This window comes from Camelus dromedarius, chromosome 11 (genome assembly GCF_036321535.1).
Source record: "Camelus dromedarius isolate mCamDro1 chromosome 11, mCamDro1.pat, whole genome shotgun sequence".
Classification (NCBI taxonomy): Eukaryota; Metazoa; Chordata; class Mammalia; order Artiodactyla; family Camelidae; genus Camelus; species Camelus dromedarius.
The window spans coordinates 12,546,539-12,564,832 of NC_087446.1; the positions used below are offsets into that span (position 1 = coordinate 12,546,539).

At 37.1% G+C, this 18,294-nt stretch overlaps 1 protein-coding gene across 1 annotated transcript; it reads left to right on the forward strand.

Moving 5' to 3' along the window:
• The first annotated feature begins 1,544 nt into the window (after window positions 1–1,544).
• YEATS4 (YEATS domain containing 4) lies at window positions 1,545–16,117 on the forward strand. The gene is made up of 7 exons (XM_064491529.1): window positions 1,545–1,882; window positions 4,451–4,570; window positions 6,172–6,238; window positions 6,341–6,435; window positions 8,026–8,118; window positions 8,208–8,295; window positions 15,466–16,117. The coding sequence occupies exons 1-7, from the start codon at window positions 1,832–1,834 to the stop codon at window positions 15,633–15,635; spliced, it is 684 nt and encodes a 227-aa protein (XP_064347599.1). The 5' UTR covers window positions 1,545–1,831; the 3' UTR covers window positions 15,636–16,117.
• Window positions 16,118–18,294: the final 2,177 nt, after the last annotated feature.

Consider the following 18,294-nt stretch of genomic DNA (forward strand, 5'->3'; position numbering starts at 1 on the left):
TTAAGTTTTACATTTAAGTCTCCTCTCAGGTCTTCAGACGCAGCTACAATTTCATCAATCTCATCTTTTTAAAGCAGTAATTCCCAAAGATTTCTGACCAAATCTAACTGGGACTGATTCCTGTCTGTGTCTAATACATGGCTATCATCCTGGGCTCTTTCTTTCAGCATCATTTTGGGATTCTCTTCTTTTCTCTCCATATTTGATATTCACTGTGTTCCCTGTTTTTCATAATTTCTTCCTTCTTATTTTATTCCCTCAGTTTGTTGGACCACATCTCCAGAGTCTCCTTGAGAAAGGGAACAAGAGAGGTACTTTTTTTTGTTTGTTTGTTTTTGTTTTTTTTTTTGAGATTTAGCATGTCTAAAGTCGTGTGTGTTCTATTCACACTCATACTGGGTTGTTAGTGGGCTGGGTATGGGACACTAAAGTTGGAATTAATTTTCCTTCAGAATTTTGAAGGTGGCCCATTGCAGTGGGACCACCTGGGGAACAGCCTCTAGAGAACGCCATCGTTCCTTACATTCCAATGTTGCTCGTCAGCAAACTGAAGCCATTCTGATTTTGGAGTCTTTACAACCTGGAATTGTGTGGGATCTTCTCTTCATCCCCAGAGTTCTCAAAGTTCATGGTGACGTGCCTTGATGTGGATTTGCTGTCATCTTTATCCTGGGTGCTTGGAAGGATCTTTCAGTTTGGAAACTCACAGTTTGCTGTGCTTCACTTTATGGTGCTCCTGCAGATATTGGTTTTTGTTTTTAACAAATTAAAGGTTTGTGGCAACCCAGGGCAGAGTGGAGATGGCTGATGGGGCCAAAAACTTGAGAAAACAAGAAACAATGAGATCAAGAACACAGACTGAAGTATTTTAAAGTAGAAGATTCCCTCTTGAACAGAAGAGAAGAAAGGGAGGGTGGATATCAGGCAAACCAAAGCTCGTGTTTAGGTCTGGGGGCACGGAGGTCTGTTTTCTCCGTGAAATAAGATGCCAAGTCACCTGATCAGAATGAGAGGGTTGGCGGTTTGAAGAGACTAGCGAAAAGTTCTGAATAGCTTCTAGTTTAAAACAGAAGGAAAGGGAGGGCGAACCTCTTAATACTTCGCTTAAATTGGGGATCATTAATTTGGCACTGCGCTAACCTGCAAAGCCGTTAGAACCACAGAAGGGCAAAGAGGGGCCGGTTGTGTCACGTTACGGGCCTTAGAATCTAAACTGAGTGGAAAAGGTAGAAAGGAAACGAAAAGGGGAGCAAATAAAAGAAGAAATCAGCGCTTCAAGCTTGGAAGTCTGGGAGGTCTAGGGGGCTGGATGAAGACAATGAAAAGCTGTCGGTGGCTGAGATTTCGCGAACTTCATTTTAGAATTGTGATGCTTTGGCGATGACGAGGTATTGCCTCCAAAAGCCAATTTCTCGGTCATTAGGAAGCTAGGCGTTCTGTGGCGGTGACAGGCTGGCTGGAGATACCCGGGCTCCTCAGACTCAAACGACCGAGATGTGCAGCGCCATGCGCGTGCGCAGTGTGCGTAGTGTGCGCGCGTGCGCGAGCTCGGCGCCTGCGCACGACGTCGCGGTCGCCTCCGCTGCCGCTGCTACCGCCACTTGGGTTCAGCTCTCCACCGGCGCGGGGCTGAATGGGCTTCCGGGAAGCCGCCCGCCGTGAGGAATTGGCGGTTCCTCAGCGCCCCGAGCCTCAGTGACTCGCCCTCCGTCAGCCAGAAACCCTCCTCCTGGGCCCGCGCGGGAGGAGCGGGGCCTCTGAGGGGAGCGGCGAGCCCGCCGGCCCCGGTCTCTTTCCCTGGCGGCGGCAGCGGCTTTCTCCGTAGGACAATATGTTCAAGAGAATGGCCGAATTTGGGCCTGACTCCGGCGGGAGAGTGAAGGTCAGTGCCCGGCCCGCGCCCTCGCTCCGGGAGAGGCGCTCGCGCCCCGATTCCTCCCTGCGCGGCCGGGGACGGCCCGCTGGTTGCCTCTCGCGTCTTCTGGCCTCGGGATGGAACCGCGGTTTCCGGGAGGACGGCGAGTCAGAGCCCCAGAGGGAACATCACGGTTTCATTGGGCCCCAGCCTCGCGCGTCGCCACCTGCCTTCCATCCCCGCCAAAAAATCAGATACCATCAGTGGTGCCCAGGGGAGAGCTGGACATTGTTGCCAAGAAATACGGGCTGGGAGGTCCCGGCTTGGTGCTCCTCCGCTGCCAGCCCAGGTCACCTGGAAACCGGGGCGGGGTGGGGGTCTGGGTGCCCACCTATTGTGAGAATAATAACAGTAGCACATTTTCAATACTCACTTACTGAGTAAGCCCAGTAGGTGAACGCTTTACCTGATTCTCTTATTCAGACCCTATAACAGCCTTACAAAGGCAGCATCAAACCCCCCTTCCCCCCAGTATTCACGAGTAACTGAAGAACCGAGGGAAGAAAAGTTCAGAAAACGTCCCCAAGTTCATGGTGTTCATAAAGCCCCAAAGCTACAGCCGAAAAACTAACCAAGGCCTGCAAAGAACGTAACACTGCCCAGCACATAGGGAACATTGAGTCCATGTTAGCTTCTTTGTTTCTAGTAAAAGTTATCATAGAGCCTACCGTAGTGTTTGACACTGTGACACATTTCCTCCCACTTACATCCCCTGGCACGTTAACTTTTTACGACAGGACCAGCTGGTTCCGATAAAACACCTATTTTACCCCTTCTGATTTTAATTGATCGCAGAAAGGAAATTTTTCTTTAAAAAGGAATCACCCACTTTTGCACCAATCTCTATGTTACATTGTTTTCATGTGATTTTATACTGTGTATACAATTAGCATACACAGTGCTTTAGTACTTCTTGCAAAGTGGGAGTTTTTCGAAAGTTTCAAAAGCTTCTAAAATTTAATGGAAGGGGAGAGAGATGTCGGGTAAAATTCATAGTGCCATAAGCTTCATTAACATATACATTTGCCCATGCTTTGGGGCCAGGTTTTGGACTGATAAGAAAGTACTGCTGAACAAAGTGTTACAACGCTAGATTTTGGAGACAAACTTAAAGAACTTTCTCTACTTGTAATCATGTTGGGTTCTGAAAGTTTTCAAATCCAAAATGACTTGAGATCAGGTCTGTAGTCCTCAAAGCTTTTCCACCAAAAACGGGTGTGAGTTAGTCATGTAAAACTTTAAAATATGGGACATATTTCTCCTCCTTGCTGATTGTTATGTGGGCTTGTAAGCATCTTTTTACAATTTAGTTAAAGTTCATCCAGGTAGAGGGTGTTCTGAGGAACTCTGCAAGTTCCTAGCAACGCTGTAGCAGCTAGAGGATCTGTTAGCCACTCAGCATGGGAGTGCTCCTTCTGTGTGTTCATTCAGGCCTTGGAGCTGGGGCCCCATCTTTGGTTATCACAAAAATACCAATAGCACTGGCTGGGATTTTCTAAGTTCGCATCCAAACTGCTTCCCTTCTTCTGAACTAACTTTAGGCTAAAAGGTGTTGAGTTTATTTGTGAATTATCTAGTCAAAGTGAAAAGTTTTCCCATTTGTTCACCGCTCTTCCTCATTTCTTGCTAACCGCTGATTACACTGGCCCAGCACTTCTTACATGTGATGTATCTGCTCTTTGACCTTCAGGTTATTACTGTTGAACAATTGATCTCAGATTCATGTGCAACATTCAGCTTTTTCTCTTCACTTGAAACTTTTTCTCTCTTCTTTCCGTCATAATCTGTTAAAACTCACTGCCTTTTACTCTTACCAGATGTGATGAGTAACATGTATGTACATCTTGGAACTGAGCACAGAAGTAGCAAATATTCCATCATCCAGTGTTTACCAAGCTCAGTCATCCAAGTGCCTCTTTATCATTATCTGAATCCAACTGTAATGTTTAACAGGTTGTCAATTTTTAAAGCCCTTTCCTATGCATTACGATTTTTGATATTGTGGGTTTGAATTGCTAGTTATAGTTATGGTTTGTCTAATACAGATTAAAGTAAACACAGTCAATAATAAAGGGAAAATGTTTGCCCTAATTCCACCTAAAATCCTCTTCCAAACTGCCTTTAATTTTTGTGCTGTGCTTTAGAAAACACTGCTGTAAGCTGAGAACGAAGGACATTACCAGCAGGTGATGGCAGTCAAAATTGATGACCATATCCAGACCTTACTTTAAAGTTTTTCACTAAAGACCCTTTTTTGTTTCTTAAAAAAAAAAAAAAAAAAGCTCTCAAAGTACTTTACATGATTTAAATAGACATTTTCAAAATGGGAACATTGTAATTAATCTAGTGTTATTTATGATAATATGAAATAAGGATAATTGTCTGGAATTGATTTGTTGAGGGGAATCCATGGTTGGAGCAAACTTGGGTTGTTAGACTGCCTGCCATTCCTTAAAACAAGCTTTCAGAGCTCTCATTCTGTTCATTTGGGTAACAATACAATATTAATTGATATTGAAATTACTTTTCTTATAGGGGGTTACTATTGTTAAACCAATAGTTTATGGTAATGTTGCTCGATATTTTGGAAAGAAAAGAGAGGAGGATGGGCACACCCATCAGTGGACAGTATACGTGAAGCCATATAGAAATGAGGTAGGTACTTGTTTTTCCTGAAACTGTTTTGAAGCTACAGTTTGTTTTGCTTGAAGATAACTTGTAATATTATAGTAACCTAATAATAAAATTGACCCATTATAAAAAAGTTGAAGGAATAAAGTAAAAGCTGTCATCTTCATATAATTGTTAGTAGAAATCAATTTTTCCAAATAATTTTTTTTATTAAGTTATGGTAACAAGAAGTATGCTAGAAACACAGTACGTCTTCCAATCACCACACCTTAAGGTAACCTAGTATATAATCAAGTGTTTCAGGAACAGTAAATTTAAGTGATAATTTGATAATAAGACCATCAGAGATTATGAAAGACAAAACTGTTATGTAATCTAGCTGCTGGTAATTTTATTTTGCTGCTGAATCTTCAGTGCCTGGAATGCAGCCAGTACATAGTAGGTATTCAGCAAATATGCACTGAGTGAATGAACTATTGAAAACCCTTCATTCTGTATTTCAGTTATCATTGAGCCAACATAGTGGAAGCAAGAAGACTAGTGAGAATTTATATTATCATTGTAATCATTTGTCACTGTTTGGAAAGTCTGAAAAATCATTTAGAGATGTCATGAAGAGGTGTTACTTAAAAGAGGAAAACGGTGGCTAATAGCCCAGGGGTAAATTCACAGCTCAATAATGATGAAGGCAGTCTGCTTCAAACACTTTGGATTATATGTAGGAGATTAGAATTTTGGACATACATTTAATTTATCAAGAGGACACATTTTGTGAATGAATTTAATAAATATTCAAAATAATTCTGTAAGTTTTAAGGGTGGAGATGCTGACTTATCATTCAGAATTTCTTCCAATACTGAAATACACTTTCTCCCCATGTAACCCCACAGTATGTTCAGCCACATTTAATAAATTAAGGGATTACAAATGTAGAGGTCAATGAGAGGAAGGGCAATATGCCACACATTAAATTGCCATGCAGAACCGTGACTGAACTGAGGGCAGCAAATAAAAAGATTAATGAACATTACTGTTGAATGTGACTTACTCTGTTTTGCGTTTTCCTATTTCTCTATAATGAATTATTTGTGAAGAGGCCATCTTCACAGGGAGAATCCCTTTTATGTGCAGGAACTAATGAATATGTTTCTGTGCTTCACAATAAAATTAAGAAAAGGAGGGGTTTTATATCCAGCAGTTTTAGGTCGCTTAGTTTAGTTGACCTTTGTATGGTGTAGTTTTGTTCTTTGAAGTTGCTTAGTTCTTAGATTTGCTTTGGTTTATGTGGTTATTTCTATTAAAATTATTGGAAACGTACTGTGTTTCATGGAAAAATCAAAATTGATTTGAGTATTGTCTACAGAGATGTATAAAAACATTATTTGCAAAATAAGTGAATTAGGGACATGTAATTTTCTATACATTATGAGTTATGAAAATTCAGCACAAGCTTCCTTTGTTTAAAATTAAAAAACTTCTGAGGTATAATTCATGTTTTTAGAAAATTGATTTCCATAAAATTTGAGGGGAAGTATATTTTATAAAATTAGTATATATACTCAGAGTATTTCTCTCCCAGTTTTATATGTGGATGGCAGAACCAATTAATTCCTCTGTATTTTAGGATATGTCAGCATATGTGAAGAAAATCCAATTTAAATTACATGAAAGCTATGGCAATCCTTTAAGAGGTACAGTAGTTTTTTGATTCATAATACATAAATTTAAAAAGAGCTAGGAAACTGTATCAATAATTTACAATTTATAATTGTTTTATTTTTTCTTTCTCTTAGTTGTTACAAAGCCTCCATATGAAATTACTGAAACAGGTTGGGGTGAATTTGAAATAATCATCAAAATATTTTTCATTGATCCTAATGAAAGACCTGTGAGTAATGCTAATCTTTGCAAATGTAAAATGGGTATTTTCTTAGTAATTGTGAAAATGGAACAGTACCTAATGAATAGCTTGTTATATGTTGGCATTGTTATTCAGATATACTCTATGTAAGCTTATGGCGTGGTGTATCTTGCCATGAGTTATGATTTTTCATTTTTAAGTGAAGTGCCTTTCAAAACTCTTCCATTTTTCAAGTATAAAAGGAAGGGATACAGTGTGAACAGTTATTTGAAAGAAATCATGGCAGTCATATGCTTACTACATCAAAAAGTTTAAAAGTCATTAGTATCCTTTGGTTATTAGTAATAAACAGGTTGAGTCCATAGGATCTCTGAAATGGGAATATCCAGTGTTTTAGTTAAAAGGCCTTGAAACAGTCTTACTGCTTTTTCAAACTCCCATCAGTCCTAGCAGCTTTATATCTTATTCATGAATCCTTATTTAAAACCACTGATGTTTTCATCTTTTGACCTCTTCTTCAGATTGTTACTTGATAATGTGAAAAGTCCCATGAAGCTTTCGCTTTGACCCTTCAGCAGTTTGTGGGGCTGATGAGGGTACGAAGGCTCAGAGATGAAGCCACACGCTCAAAACACAGAGCTGATTGTGGCAGAGCTGGTTTTTGAGCCCAAGTATTTGCATTCAGACCTCACACTCTTTGGGGGGGGGCGGTTATTAGGTTTGTTCACTTATTTATTTACCGGAAGCACTAGGGATTGAACCCAGGACCTCAGGCATGCTAAGCGCATGCTCTACCACTGAGCTGTACCCTCCCCACTTAGACCTCACACTGCTTTAAATATAGCATTTGATGCATACACTTTATAATGATTTTAGGTAACTTTTTGGAAAATTCTTTGAGGTTCTAAATAGGTTTCTGCAGCTTCAACATGAACTCTGATGTTTCACCAGCTAGGTTTTATTTTGCTCAAGTAATCGCACATCGTGCTACAAAGCTTTTCCTTTGATGTCTTAGCTGTATCTGTCTTTAAGTATTTTGAAGACGTGTTGCTCTTGCCAAAGTGAATTAGCACTGAGTAACTTTTTGTTTATTATACTATTTGTGTAATAATCTTATTGTTACATTAGAGAAATTATCTTGCCCTCAGTGAGCATTTTAATATTGGTCATTCCTTTTGAAAGTATTAAATCTTTTTTCCCCACAGTAGATTTGTAAACTTTAATCTTCACAGAGTAACTGTCACCGTTAATCTAACTTCACTTGTATAATTAAAAGACTTCATGTCTTAGTGATTCCCCGGTTTAACTTCCATAGCTGTGTCTTGTGTGACTTTTATATACAGTCACTCTCTAGAGATGTTTTGTAACAGATCCTTACCCTCTTCAAAACATTTGTAGTTAGTAGATGTGGATGGATAGTAATACCTAATAGAAGAATAAAAGTACAGACCTAATAGAAGAATAAAAGTACAGAGAATTTTGGTGATCTGCCACAGTAAGTTGTTGAGACAAGGTCCTGAATATGGTATGTTTACTAAATCAGTTACAGAAATGATGATGTCTCATGATGATGATGAAAACCATTGCACAGCTACCATGTCTGTTTTTATTTCACAGGTAACCCTGTATCATTTATTAAAGCTGTTTCAGTCAGACACCAATGCAATGCTGGGGAAGAAGACAGTGGTTTCAGAGTTCTACGATGAAATGGTAAGTAGATTTAATGATGAGAGTTTGTAAAGCATCTTAAATGGTACACTTTGAAGTTATTGGGCTTTTTTTTCATTCTATCCCATTAGATATTTCAAGACCCAACAGCGATGATGCAACAGTTATTAACCACATCTCGTCAGCTTACCTTAGGCGCCTATAAGCATGAAACAGAATGTAAGTGCCATGAGCTCATAATTAACCCTGAAAAATAATGTATTCTTTAATGGTGAAAGGATTGTATGATTAGTGACTATTAAATTATAAGGCAAAATATGTATTGCTATATAGGAAGGATCTTTTAGATGGTTCTCAAAGTAGGCCTGCTTTCAGAATGGTAAAGACCCCTCACATACTCTGAAATACTGTTTGCCTTTTATTCACTAATTACATTTAAACATAGCTTTTCATTAATCTTGCTTAACCTGTCAGTCAATCATTTTCTCTTTACTAGTGTTTACTCACAAAATTGGTTTGAAGAACTTTGCATAACATTATTATAGTTTGCTATACTGTGACAGTTTTATATTAATTTTATATAGTTTTATATTAATGCTGAGATGGTGAAAACCAGAATGCCTCACTGCTAATCAGTCATGGTGTATTTTCCCTCTAAGCTGATGTGGCCTCAGAATCCAGTGCACAGGATTTCATGCAACTATTGGCTGTCATTTGCAGTTGGCATTCAAGATGAAAATGAAACCTGTTTACCAACCCGTGTTGATATTTGTCACCATTCCTTCAGTTATTCCTTTGATCTTTCATTCGTTTGAAGGGAGAAGGGAGTTATACCCCAAGTCTGGTATTCAAGGAGAGGTCTGGGCTAAAGATAAAAATTTGAAAGTTAATACAGAGATGGATTTGTAAATTGTGAACCACATGGTATCATCAAAAGAGTGAGTAAAGATGGAAGAGTTCAAGACAGCCCTGAGCACTCCAGCACTTAAAGATTATGAAGATGACCAACATGGGAAATTAAGAAAGAAAAATGAGTGTGAAGGGAGAAAAGCTAGGTGCACGTAATCCTAGAGCCAAGTGAAGAAAGTACATCAAGAAATAGTCATTAACTGTATCCAGTACCTCTGAAGTCAGGTAAGATGAGCCAGGAAATGGGTGACAGCAAGGTGGAGGTCCTTGGTGATCGTAATGGGGGCAGTTGAAGGAGAACAGTCAGGACAGAAGGTCAGTTGAAGTGGATCAAGAGAGAATGAGATGAGAGAAACTGGGGACAGGTGCAGTGGACAGCTGTGTCTTGGAGCTTGGCTGTGAAGGGAAAGTAGTCCTTGAAGCAGTAGCAGAAGCAGGATATGAGGTCAAGAGGGCGGTGTTTTCCGGGGGAAATAGACCAGTTTATTTGTAGGCTGGGAGAAGGGATCTAGTAAATGGGAGTTGGGGACGAGAATGTACAGGAGAAAGAGGTTGTTGTCTGACCATTAATGGTTATACATAGTGTTTTGTTTGTATTTTCATGAAACCCGTGACTCGGAGTTAAAAGATCTGAATACTGATTGTAATTTTGTCACTTGGTAGTTGTTTAAAACTTAAAATCACACTCATTTAAAAATTTTATGCTTCAGTTTCTACATCTGTAAAAGTATTTACCTGGTCTACTTTGTTGTGAACGTAAAGCAGCTACGTATGTGATCACTTTGCGAGGTCTGAAGCAATATGCTACCGTAATCTGTTACTGGTCATTTTCTTTCCATTATGGATCTTTTTTCTCCCATAAATGTGGCCAATTCTTAGAGGAAGCTTCTCTTTTAAAATTCAAGTGTCCACATTTTTGTGTTTTCAACAAAACTAATATTAATACATTTATGTATAATATAAATAATGTGTGTTATAAAAAGGTTTTTCTATACATTAATTTTGATTTGTTAAAGCTTTTGTATGGAGCTTTATAACCTTGGGAAGCTTTTATCAGTAAGTTGCATGTTTTGTATTATTTTCAGTTTATTTTCTCAACAGTATCAAATCCATAAGGAAGAAAAAGGTAATTCTGTAAATGCTATTGGCACAATAGATGAGCTTTTGGCAAGAAAACTTAATTTAGATCATTGCTTCATAGCAGTTACCAAAACAAATTCTAGTTTAATTAATGACAGTTAACCTGCTGTTTAAAAAATTAGAAAACAGACTGTCTTTTCTGGCTAGGGAAGAATTTCTAAATTTGAGATGTTAAAAGAAATTATGTTAAAAGAAAGACAAACTTGATTTTGTTAAAAAAATTAATTTCTGCATTTCTAAAGGGCAAAAAGAAAAATAAATTTGTGGAAAATATGGCAAAGAATTAATATCTTTAAAACCCTAAAATAAATAAAATAGAAAAAATATTTTTAAACTTTAGCTGATAAATAGAGAAAAGGCATGGATAAACAGATGAAAAAAAGAGATGACTAGTAAATAAAAAGGGGAAGTATTCGACACTGCTAGTAATTTTTTAAATGCAAACCAAACAGTAGTGGGTGGCTATATATATTTGTATCAAATGAGCAAAAGGAATCTCTAATAGTTGTACTATTAAGGATGTGGTGAACCTTGCGTTCTCATGAATTGTTTGTGTGAGTAGGCCTTTATGAAAGCAACAGGAATATTAGAGGTCTAAAAAATGTACACTTTTACCAATTTGAGAGCATTGTGCTCAATATTTGGTAATAATATCAGATATATTGATATTTACTTACTATTTGCACTGTCCTAAGTCTGTACATGTATAAACTGATTGAAATCTACAGTAACTTTATTAGTTAATCCATTTAGAAAAGGAAAATGAGGCACAGGGGGGTTAAGAAACTTCCCCAAGTACTAGTTAGAGGTAGAGCCGGGACTTGATCCCAGATCCTTAGAACTTAGGATCGAAAAACAGTAATATTTTTAGATAGAGTAATAGGATAGAGGTTGCTCATTATACAGCACATTAAAAATTTATAAAGATATTTATACTAGTAAGCCATGGAAATTAAGCACTGTTGATGTAGCTTTTAATAGAAATTGATTTTACAAGGAATAATTAAAGTGATAACGAACACTTAATGAGAGCGTACATGTACTAGACAAGTGCTTTACATTTCTTAACTCACTGAATACCCTTCAGGGTACTAGGAGGAGGGTACTGTTAGCCCCACTTTGTAGGTAAGACCACAGATCATAGAGCAATTTGATATCTTGCCCCAAATCACCCAGCAGAGCCAGGATTTAAACCCAGATAGAGTCTGTGTTCTTAACCAATATGTTGTTCTATCTCTGTATAAAAGCTTTACAGTCTGTGCTTCTAACCTGCAAGTTACCTTGGCTTCATGAAAGTAGTTCTTTTTCTTTGATTGATTTACTCTAAATTGAGGCTTCATTTGAAAATTTAAAACAGGAATTTTTTTTAAAATATATATGAGCATTTATATATAGGAAGCAGAAAACTAGAACAAGCCAAAAGAAGTTTTTAAATATTTTTCCCTAGGATCTCATTGTTAATTAACCCAGTTCTTCTTCCAGTATATGGTTCCCTTTGCAATCCTATGATTTGTCAAAAGTAAAGTAAAAAGACTAAATTAAACAATAAGAATCTGTAGTGAATGCTGCCCTTCTGACAAATGAGTTAAATTAGGTCTTCCTGACTCTATTTAAAATTACCTGTTATAGTCATATGGGACTTTATTGTTTCCCAAATCTTTATTCCAGTTTCCCAAATCTTTTTTTTTCCCAAATCTTTATTCCAGTTCACCTGCCTAATTCTTTTCTCAGTCTTTAAACCTCAGTTCAGATTTTACTGCCGCCTAAAAGTCTTCCTTGATACACACACACACACGCCCTTTCCCAATGGTGTAAATCCAGTCTGCTCTCCTAGCTCCTTGTGATTACCTCATGATGCTGTAGTACATTTTTCTTGTCTGTCTCCTACTTCTGCATCTTATCATCTAACAATGTGCCTTTCACTATGTATTTTTAATTGATGAGGAGAGAGGGAGCAAGGAAATAAAAATTTCTGCATAGTAAAAGCATTGTCAACAAAGCCAGGAAAAAACATTGTACTCATGTCACAAATGACTAGTGTCTTTAATATATAAAGAGCTCCTGTACATCATTAAGAAAGACCAAAAACCAATAACTAAAAAGCTTCTGCAGAACAAAGGAAACCGTCAACAAAATGAAAAGACAACCTACTAAATGGGAAGAAATACTTGCAAATTATATATCTGGCATCTGGCAAGGGCTTAATATCCAAAATGTATAAACTCATACAACTTAATAGCAAAAAAAAAACCAAAAAACAAAAAACAAAAAAAACCCAAAAGCATACAATTTGATTAAAAACTGGGCAGAAGATCCAAATAGACATTTTTCCAAAGAAGACATGCAGATGGCCAACAGGTACATGAAAAGATGCTCAACATCACTAATCATCAGGGAAATGCAAATCAAAACCACAATGAGATATCACCTCCTGCCTGTTGGATTGGCTATTATCAAAAAGACAAGTAACAAGTATTGGCAAGGAAGTATAGAAAAGGGAACCCTGTGCACTGTTGGTGGAAATATACATGGTGCAGCTACTGTGAAAAACAGTATGGAAGTTCCTCAGAAAATTAAAAATAGAGCTACAGTATGATCCAGCAATTCTACTTCTGGATACATATCTGAAGAAAACGGAAACACTGACTCAGAAAGACACATGCATCTCCATGTTCCTTGCAGCATTATTTACAGTAGCCAAGATAGGAAAACAATCTAAGTGTTCATCCATCCGTGGATGAATGTATACAGAAAATGTGGTGTATACATATGCATAAACATACAGTGGAATATTGTTTAGCCATAAAAAAGAAGGAAATCTTGCCATTTGCAATAACATGGATCAACCTCAAGGGCATTGTGCATTGTGAAATAAATCAGACAGAGAAAAACAAACACTGTATGATCTCATTTATATGTGGAATCTTAAAATAATAGCTCATAGATACAGAAAAAAGGTTGGTGGTTGCTAGAGGCAAGAGGTGGGCAAAAAGTTACAAATTTCTAATTATAAAAGAAAAAGTCATATGGATGTAATTTATAGCATGGTGACTATAGTTAATAATACTGTATTGCATATTTGAAAGTTGCTAAGAGAGTAGATCTTAAAATTTCTCATCCCAAGGAAAAAAAAATCTGTAACTGTATATGGTGATAGATGTTAACGTCAGACTTACTGTGATGATCATTTTGCAATATATACAAATACTGAATCATGATATTGTACACTTGAAACTAATATGTTATATGTTAGTTTAAAAAAGCTAACTCAAAAAAAAAAGAAAAAATGGTTGAGGGGTGGAGTGGAGAGCCAATAACCTAATAGAAAAATGAGCAAAAGAAAAACAATTCATAAAACGAAAGGGAGAAATGTCCCCAAAACATGGAAAGATTGTCAGCCTCAGAAGTCATAGAAATGCAAATTAAAACTACTCTGAAATATCATTTTCAACCTTGATGCAGTAGGAAATTGGACATATAATTCTAGTGAGATTCTAAATTTAATAGACCCTCGAAGAGTTACTTGGCTTTCTTCCAAAATTACAAGTGCAAATATCTTTCAACCTAACAATTACTGTTTACAGCAGTGTATCCCCCAAGTATACCGAAATGATTATGCACAGCATACACATTATTGCATTGTTCGTTAACAGGGAGAAAAATGGAAATACTCCAGCTGTGCGTCAGAGGGGACAGATACATGAATTTCGTGTGTCCATTCAACGAGGTTCTCCGTAGCCATTGAAAGAGTGGGACAGCGCTTTGATAAGGAATGAGCTTTCAGATACAGTAATGTTAAGTGAAAGGGCCAGCTGCAGAGCAGTGTGCATAGTGAGTGTGACACTACTTGTGTTGGGGGCAAGGAGAGGAAGTCACACTTAGGTGCATGCTTGTCTCTGAACAGATTACTTCTGGAAAGAGACCAAAGAAACGTAACAGTGATTATCTCTGGGAAGAGCACTTGTTGCTGGGAGGCAAGGATGAAAGGAGACATTTTTTTCATTCTCTACACTTTTCAGCCTTTTAATTTTGTATCATGTGTATGTATTGCCTATTTTCAAAAACAATCTTAAAAATAAAAGCAGTGAAAGAAATTACAAAGAAAAATATGGGTTGTTTTGGCAGCATAAAAATTTACCTGTGTTACAAAATCTATCACAAAAAGAAAGTTACCAGCAATGGGCAAAATAAGGAAACATTGCTTGTTTTTAATGTGCTGGATGCTTTACATATATTACTTAATCCTCATAAATCCTCTGAGAAATGTTAAGTTTTAACCATATCATACAGAAATGAAGGGAGACTTAGAGATACCAGCATTCAGCTAATAAGGGGTCAAGGGTGTATTTGAGCTAAAGTCTTCCTCATTTCAAGGGATTTGGGGTTTTTTCTTCACCGAACCATGCTGCTTCCAGTCAGTGATCATCTTACATTAACAGAAGTACAACTATGCCTTTATAGTCATCAGCAGCAATTACCTGAAATGTCCACAAGGTGGAAATGTTGGGTGGTAATAGCCATTTTTCTTTGTAAAACATACTGTTACACTATCCAAGTGGAATATTTAAATAGATACATTCTGTTTTGCAGTAATGATATTTTTTCTTTAGTAATTTTTATGTAGCCAGCTAGAATGTCTTGAATATCATTTAGTGATCCTCTGTCATAAGAGTTGTTAATATGGCTTTTTATGTGCCAGTTATTCTAGATACTTTATATACATTTCATTGAAACTTTTCAACAAATAATATTATGAGGTGTTTTCTATTATAATCTTCACTTTAGAAATGAGGAAATGAGCACAGAGATAATAAATAGCTTATTCAAAGTGGCACAGTGAATAAATAATAGAGTTGGAATTCAAACCTAGATGGTTAATACTGTCTTCTTTTGAAAAAAGATATAGATCTGTTTTACCAGTGTGATTTTGTTTATGTAAGTTTTACCTGTACATAAATTACAAATTTACACATTTACAAGTACTCTGTTTAGTTAACTCTTATTAGTTGGATGTCTCTTGGATTGCATGCTCCCTTATTTCCAAATAAATATGTATGTGGAGAAAAACAAGAACATTACGTCTTAAAATCTTAACTGTGAATTAAAATTAAAATATTAGTGGCCAGAATTTCATTCTTTTTGGCAGAAAACATCTTAGATCCTCTCTTGACAGTTGAGAATTTCTTTCCCATGCCCATGTTTTAAGTTCCATATCTTAAGTTATCCTCATTTCGTCGTGGGAGCACTAACCTGAGGAAATGCTGCATTTGTTACTCTGTGACATATCTTAGACATATGAGAAAAATGAAATGAATCAGTAAAAGTGTGTATTTTCTTCAGTTGCAGAACTTGAAGTGAAAACTAGAGAAAAATTAGAAGCTGCGAAAAAGAAAACAAGCTTTGAAATTGCAGAGCTTAAGGAGAGATTAAAAGCAAGTCGTGAAACTATAAATTGTTTAAAAAATGAAATCAGGAAACTCGAAGAAGATGATCAGACAAAAGAAATATAAAGAGTTCGGAAGAAAACTTGATAGTAAGCAAAACTGAAAATAAGGGACTTTAAAGAAGAGATGGACTGCAAATGCTGGCATGTTTCTCGGGAACTGCATTTACAGTTGTTGGCCGTAGATTTCTCAGCAGTGGGGTCAAAGTATTTGAGCTTTTCAAGCGATCTTTAATGTGAAATACATATGTGTATAAGGATGAATGCTGTATAGCATGTCATCAACCCATTTCAGGGTAGTTCTGTGTTAAGCACAATTTTAAAACATTTTTATTGCATTGTATGTATAGCTTATCTTTTTAACAGGCATCAAATTTCATTGTAAGGTATAACTTGTACAAATTTTGCACCTCCCTGGTAGTTAGAATTAGTGGTAAAATTAGTGTGTATATTAAATTTTTTAAGTTCTTTCCTGCCCCCATCCTAACTCTTGTATCTGATGTGCCCAGGGCCCAGTGAGCACTCAATAAACGTCGTTCATGGATGCTGTTTCTGCTCCTGATGTGTTTCTTTGTCTTGAAGACCTGGAACTCTTTCTCTATAGTACTGTGACCACACATCTCTTATTGGCAGTCCTCATGGCATAAAGAAGCTCTTTGACAGCGAAAATCATATCTTAAATATTGTTCTGCCTAACTACCACAGTGTCATTAGTTTTCACTTAGAAAAATATTTAATCTCTCACGCATGTTCCAAAGACACAAGATGCAGCTGTGCATCAGTTTCACACACTACCTTTAATTTCTCTACCTTCTCCTCAGGCTGTCTTGTTCAGATTCACGTGGTGAGCCCTCTTCTTTTGAATCCTCTAATTTGAGCACTAATTTTTAAGGCCGTGTTGGCTGAACCATCTTGGTAACCTAGGAACAACAATAGATAGGAAAGTATTTGGGGAAAACACATGTAACATTGATATAAGTTACAAGCTCCTGAAAAATGGCAATCATGCCTTTGCCTAATGCAGATTTATACTCTGGAGTCGTAACTAGCCACTCTAGTACTTTAAAACACTTCTATCTCTTTGCCCTGGTGGATTGGTTACTTTTTACTTTTGCTTAATTTTTTTAGGTTGTGACATTTGTAAGCATTGTAGAGATTGTGCAAAACTCTCTGTGGTCTAAATTTTCTGCCGGGGCCCCTGGGGATTGTGCCAGGCGTCATTCAGCTTTCTCCTACCTCCTACCCCAGTGTCTACATTGTAGGTTAGGGCTTGGGAAGAGATCAGAAAAAAGGGATGATGGAAAAGTCCCTTTCTACTTAAGGAACCCTGACATAGGAGACCATCCCTCCATTATTCCAGTCACATTAGCCCCCATGAATGTATTGGTTCATAAAACTAAAGTTCATGGAGGTAATTCTGACTTTATGCATGGATGAATACAAGAGTTCAAAATATGTCGTCATGACTCAGTCTTGCCTTCTGTCAGCTCTTATTTGTATGTTGGTTTTAATCTAAATAAGATCTCCCATAAGTATGCAGAGAACTAACAAAACAAGAACAGCAACCCAATTTTAAAATGGGCAAAGGATTGAATAGACATTCCTCCACAGAAATACAAATGGCCAGTAAGCCCATGAGTGCTTCACTAGTCATTAGGAGAATGCAAATCAGAACTACAAGGAGGTACTACTTCACGCCCACCAGGGTGGCTGTGATTTTAAGCAAAACAAAAACAAAGTAAGTTGACGAGGATGTGGAGAAATTGGGAGGAACCCTCATACATTGCAGCCACTTTGAAAAATAGTTTGGCAGTTCTTCAAAAAGTTAAGCTTAGTTACTCTAATGACCCAGTAATTACACTCCTCCCAAGTGTATACCCAAGTGAAATGAAAACATGTTCACACAAAAACCTGTACGTGTATTTTCATGGCAGATTCTGCATAATACCAAAAAGGAAACAACCCAAAACAAATATTCATCAACTGACAAATGAATAAAAGTAGTCTGTCCATACAGTGGAATATTATGCAGCCAGAGGAAGGAAATAAGTACTGATGCTACTACAAAATGAATGAATCCTGAAAACACGTGCCAAGTAAAAGGAGGCAGACACAAAAGCCACATATTACATGCTTCTATTTATGTTCGATATTCAGAATAGGCAAATCTGTTTTAAAAAAAAAATGAATTAGTTGTTGCCAGGGGATTTCCATTTGGAGTGATGAAATGTTCTAGAATTAGTAGTGGTGATTGCACAACTTTGTGAATGTACTAAAAACACTCAGTTGTACATTTTTTAAATGGTTTAAATGAATACTGTGTGAATTTTATCTCAAAAAAAATTTAAACATTTAAGTGACAAATTTTGCTTAGAATTATAAAAACCTTGAAAATATTCTATAAGGTCTTGATTTCTATTTCCCTATTCTTCTGTAAGTGGAAGAGAATATTTACCAAGGTTTAGTAACTTCATTGAGATAAAGACTAAGAGTAATTAAAGGAAAGGTGTCTAATTAGGCAGCTCACTTCTTTAAAGACAAAATGTTAAGTCTCATTTTTCTACACAGTGTGGGAGGTAGGTAGTGGTGCTAGCCATATTTTACAGATAGATTAGGGACTATAGCTAGATGTTGAGTCAACCAGCAGTGTGGCTCAGACTAGTAATGTTCCTGCTTCACTAATTCTTAACTCTTCTCATGTTCAAAGCATTAGCATTTTTAATTGT

Excerpts from the sequence above, each read along its gene's own strand:
- YEATS4 (XM_064491529.1), top strand. The coding sequence starts at position 1,832 with ATGTTCAAGAGAATGGCCGAATTTGGGCCTGACTCCGGCGGGAGAGTG. Across the intron at positions 1,883-4,450 it reads ACTCCGGCGGGAGAGTGAAG|GGGGTTACTATTGTTAAACC; the intron begins GTCAGTGCCCGG and ends CTTTTCTTATAG. Across the intron at positions 8,119-8,207 it reads CAGAGTTCTACGATGAAATG|ATATTTCAAGACCCAACAGC; the intron begins GTAAGTAGATTT and ends CTATCCCATTAG.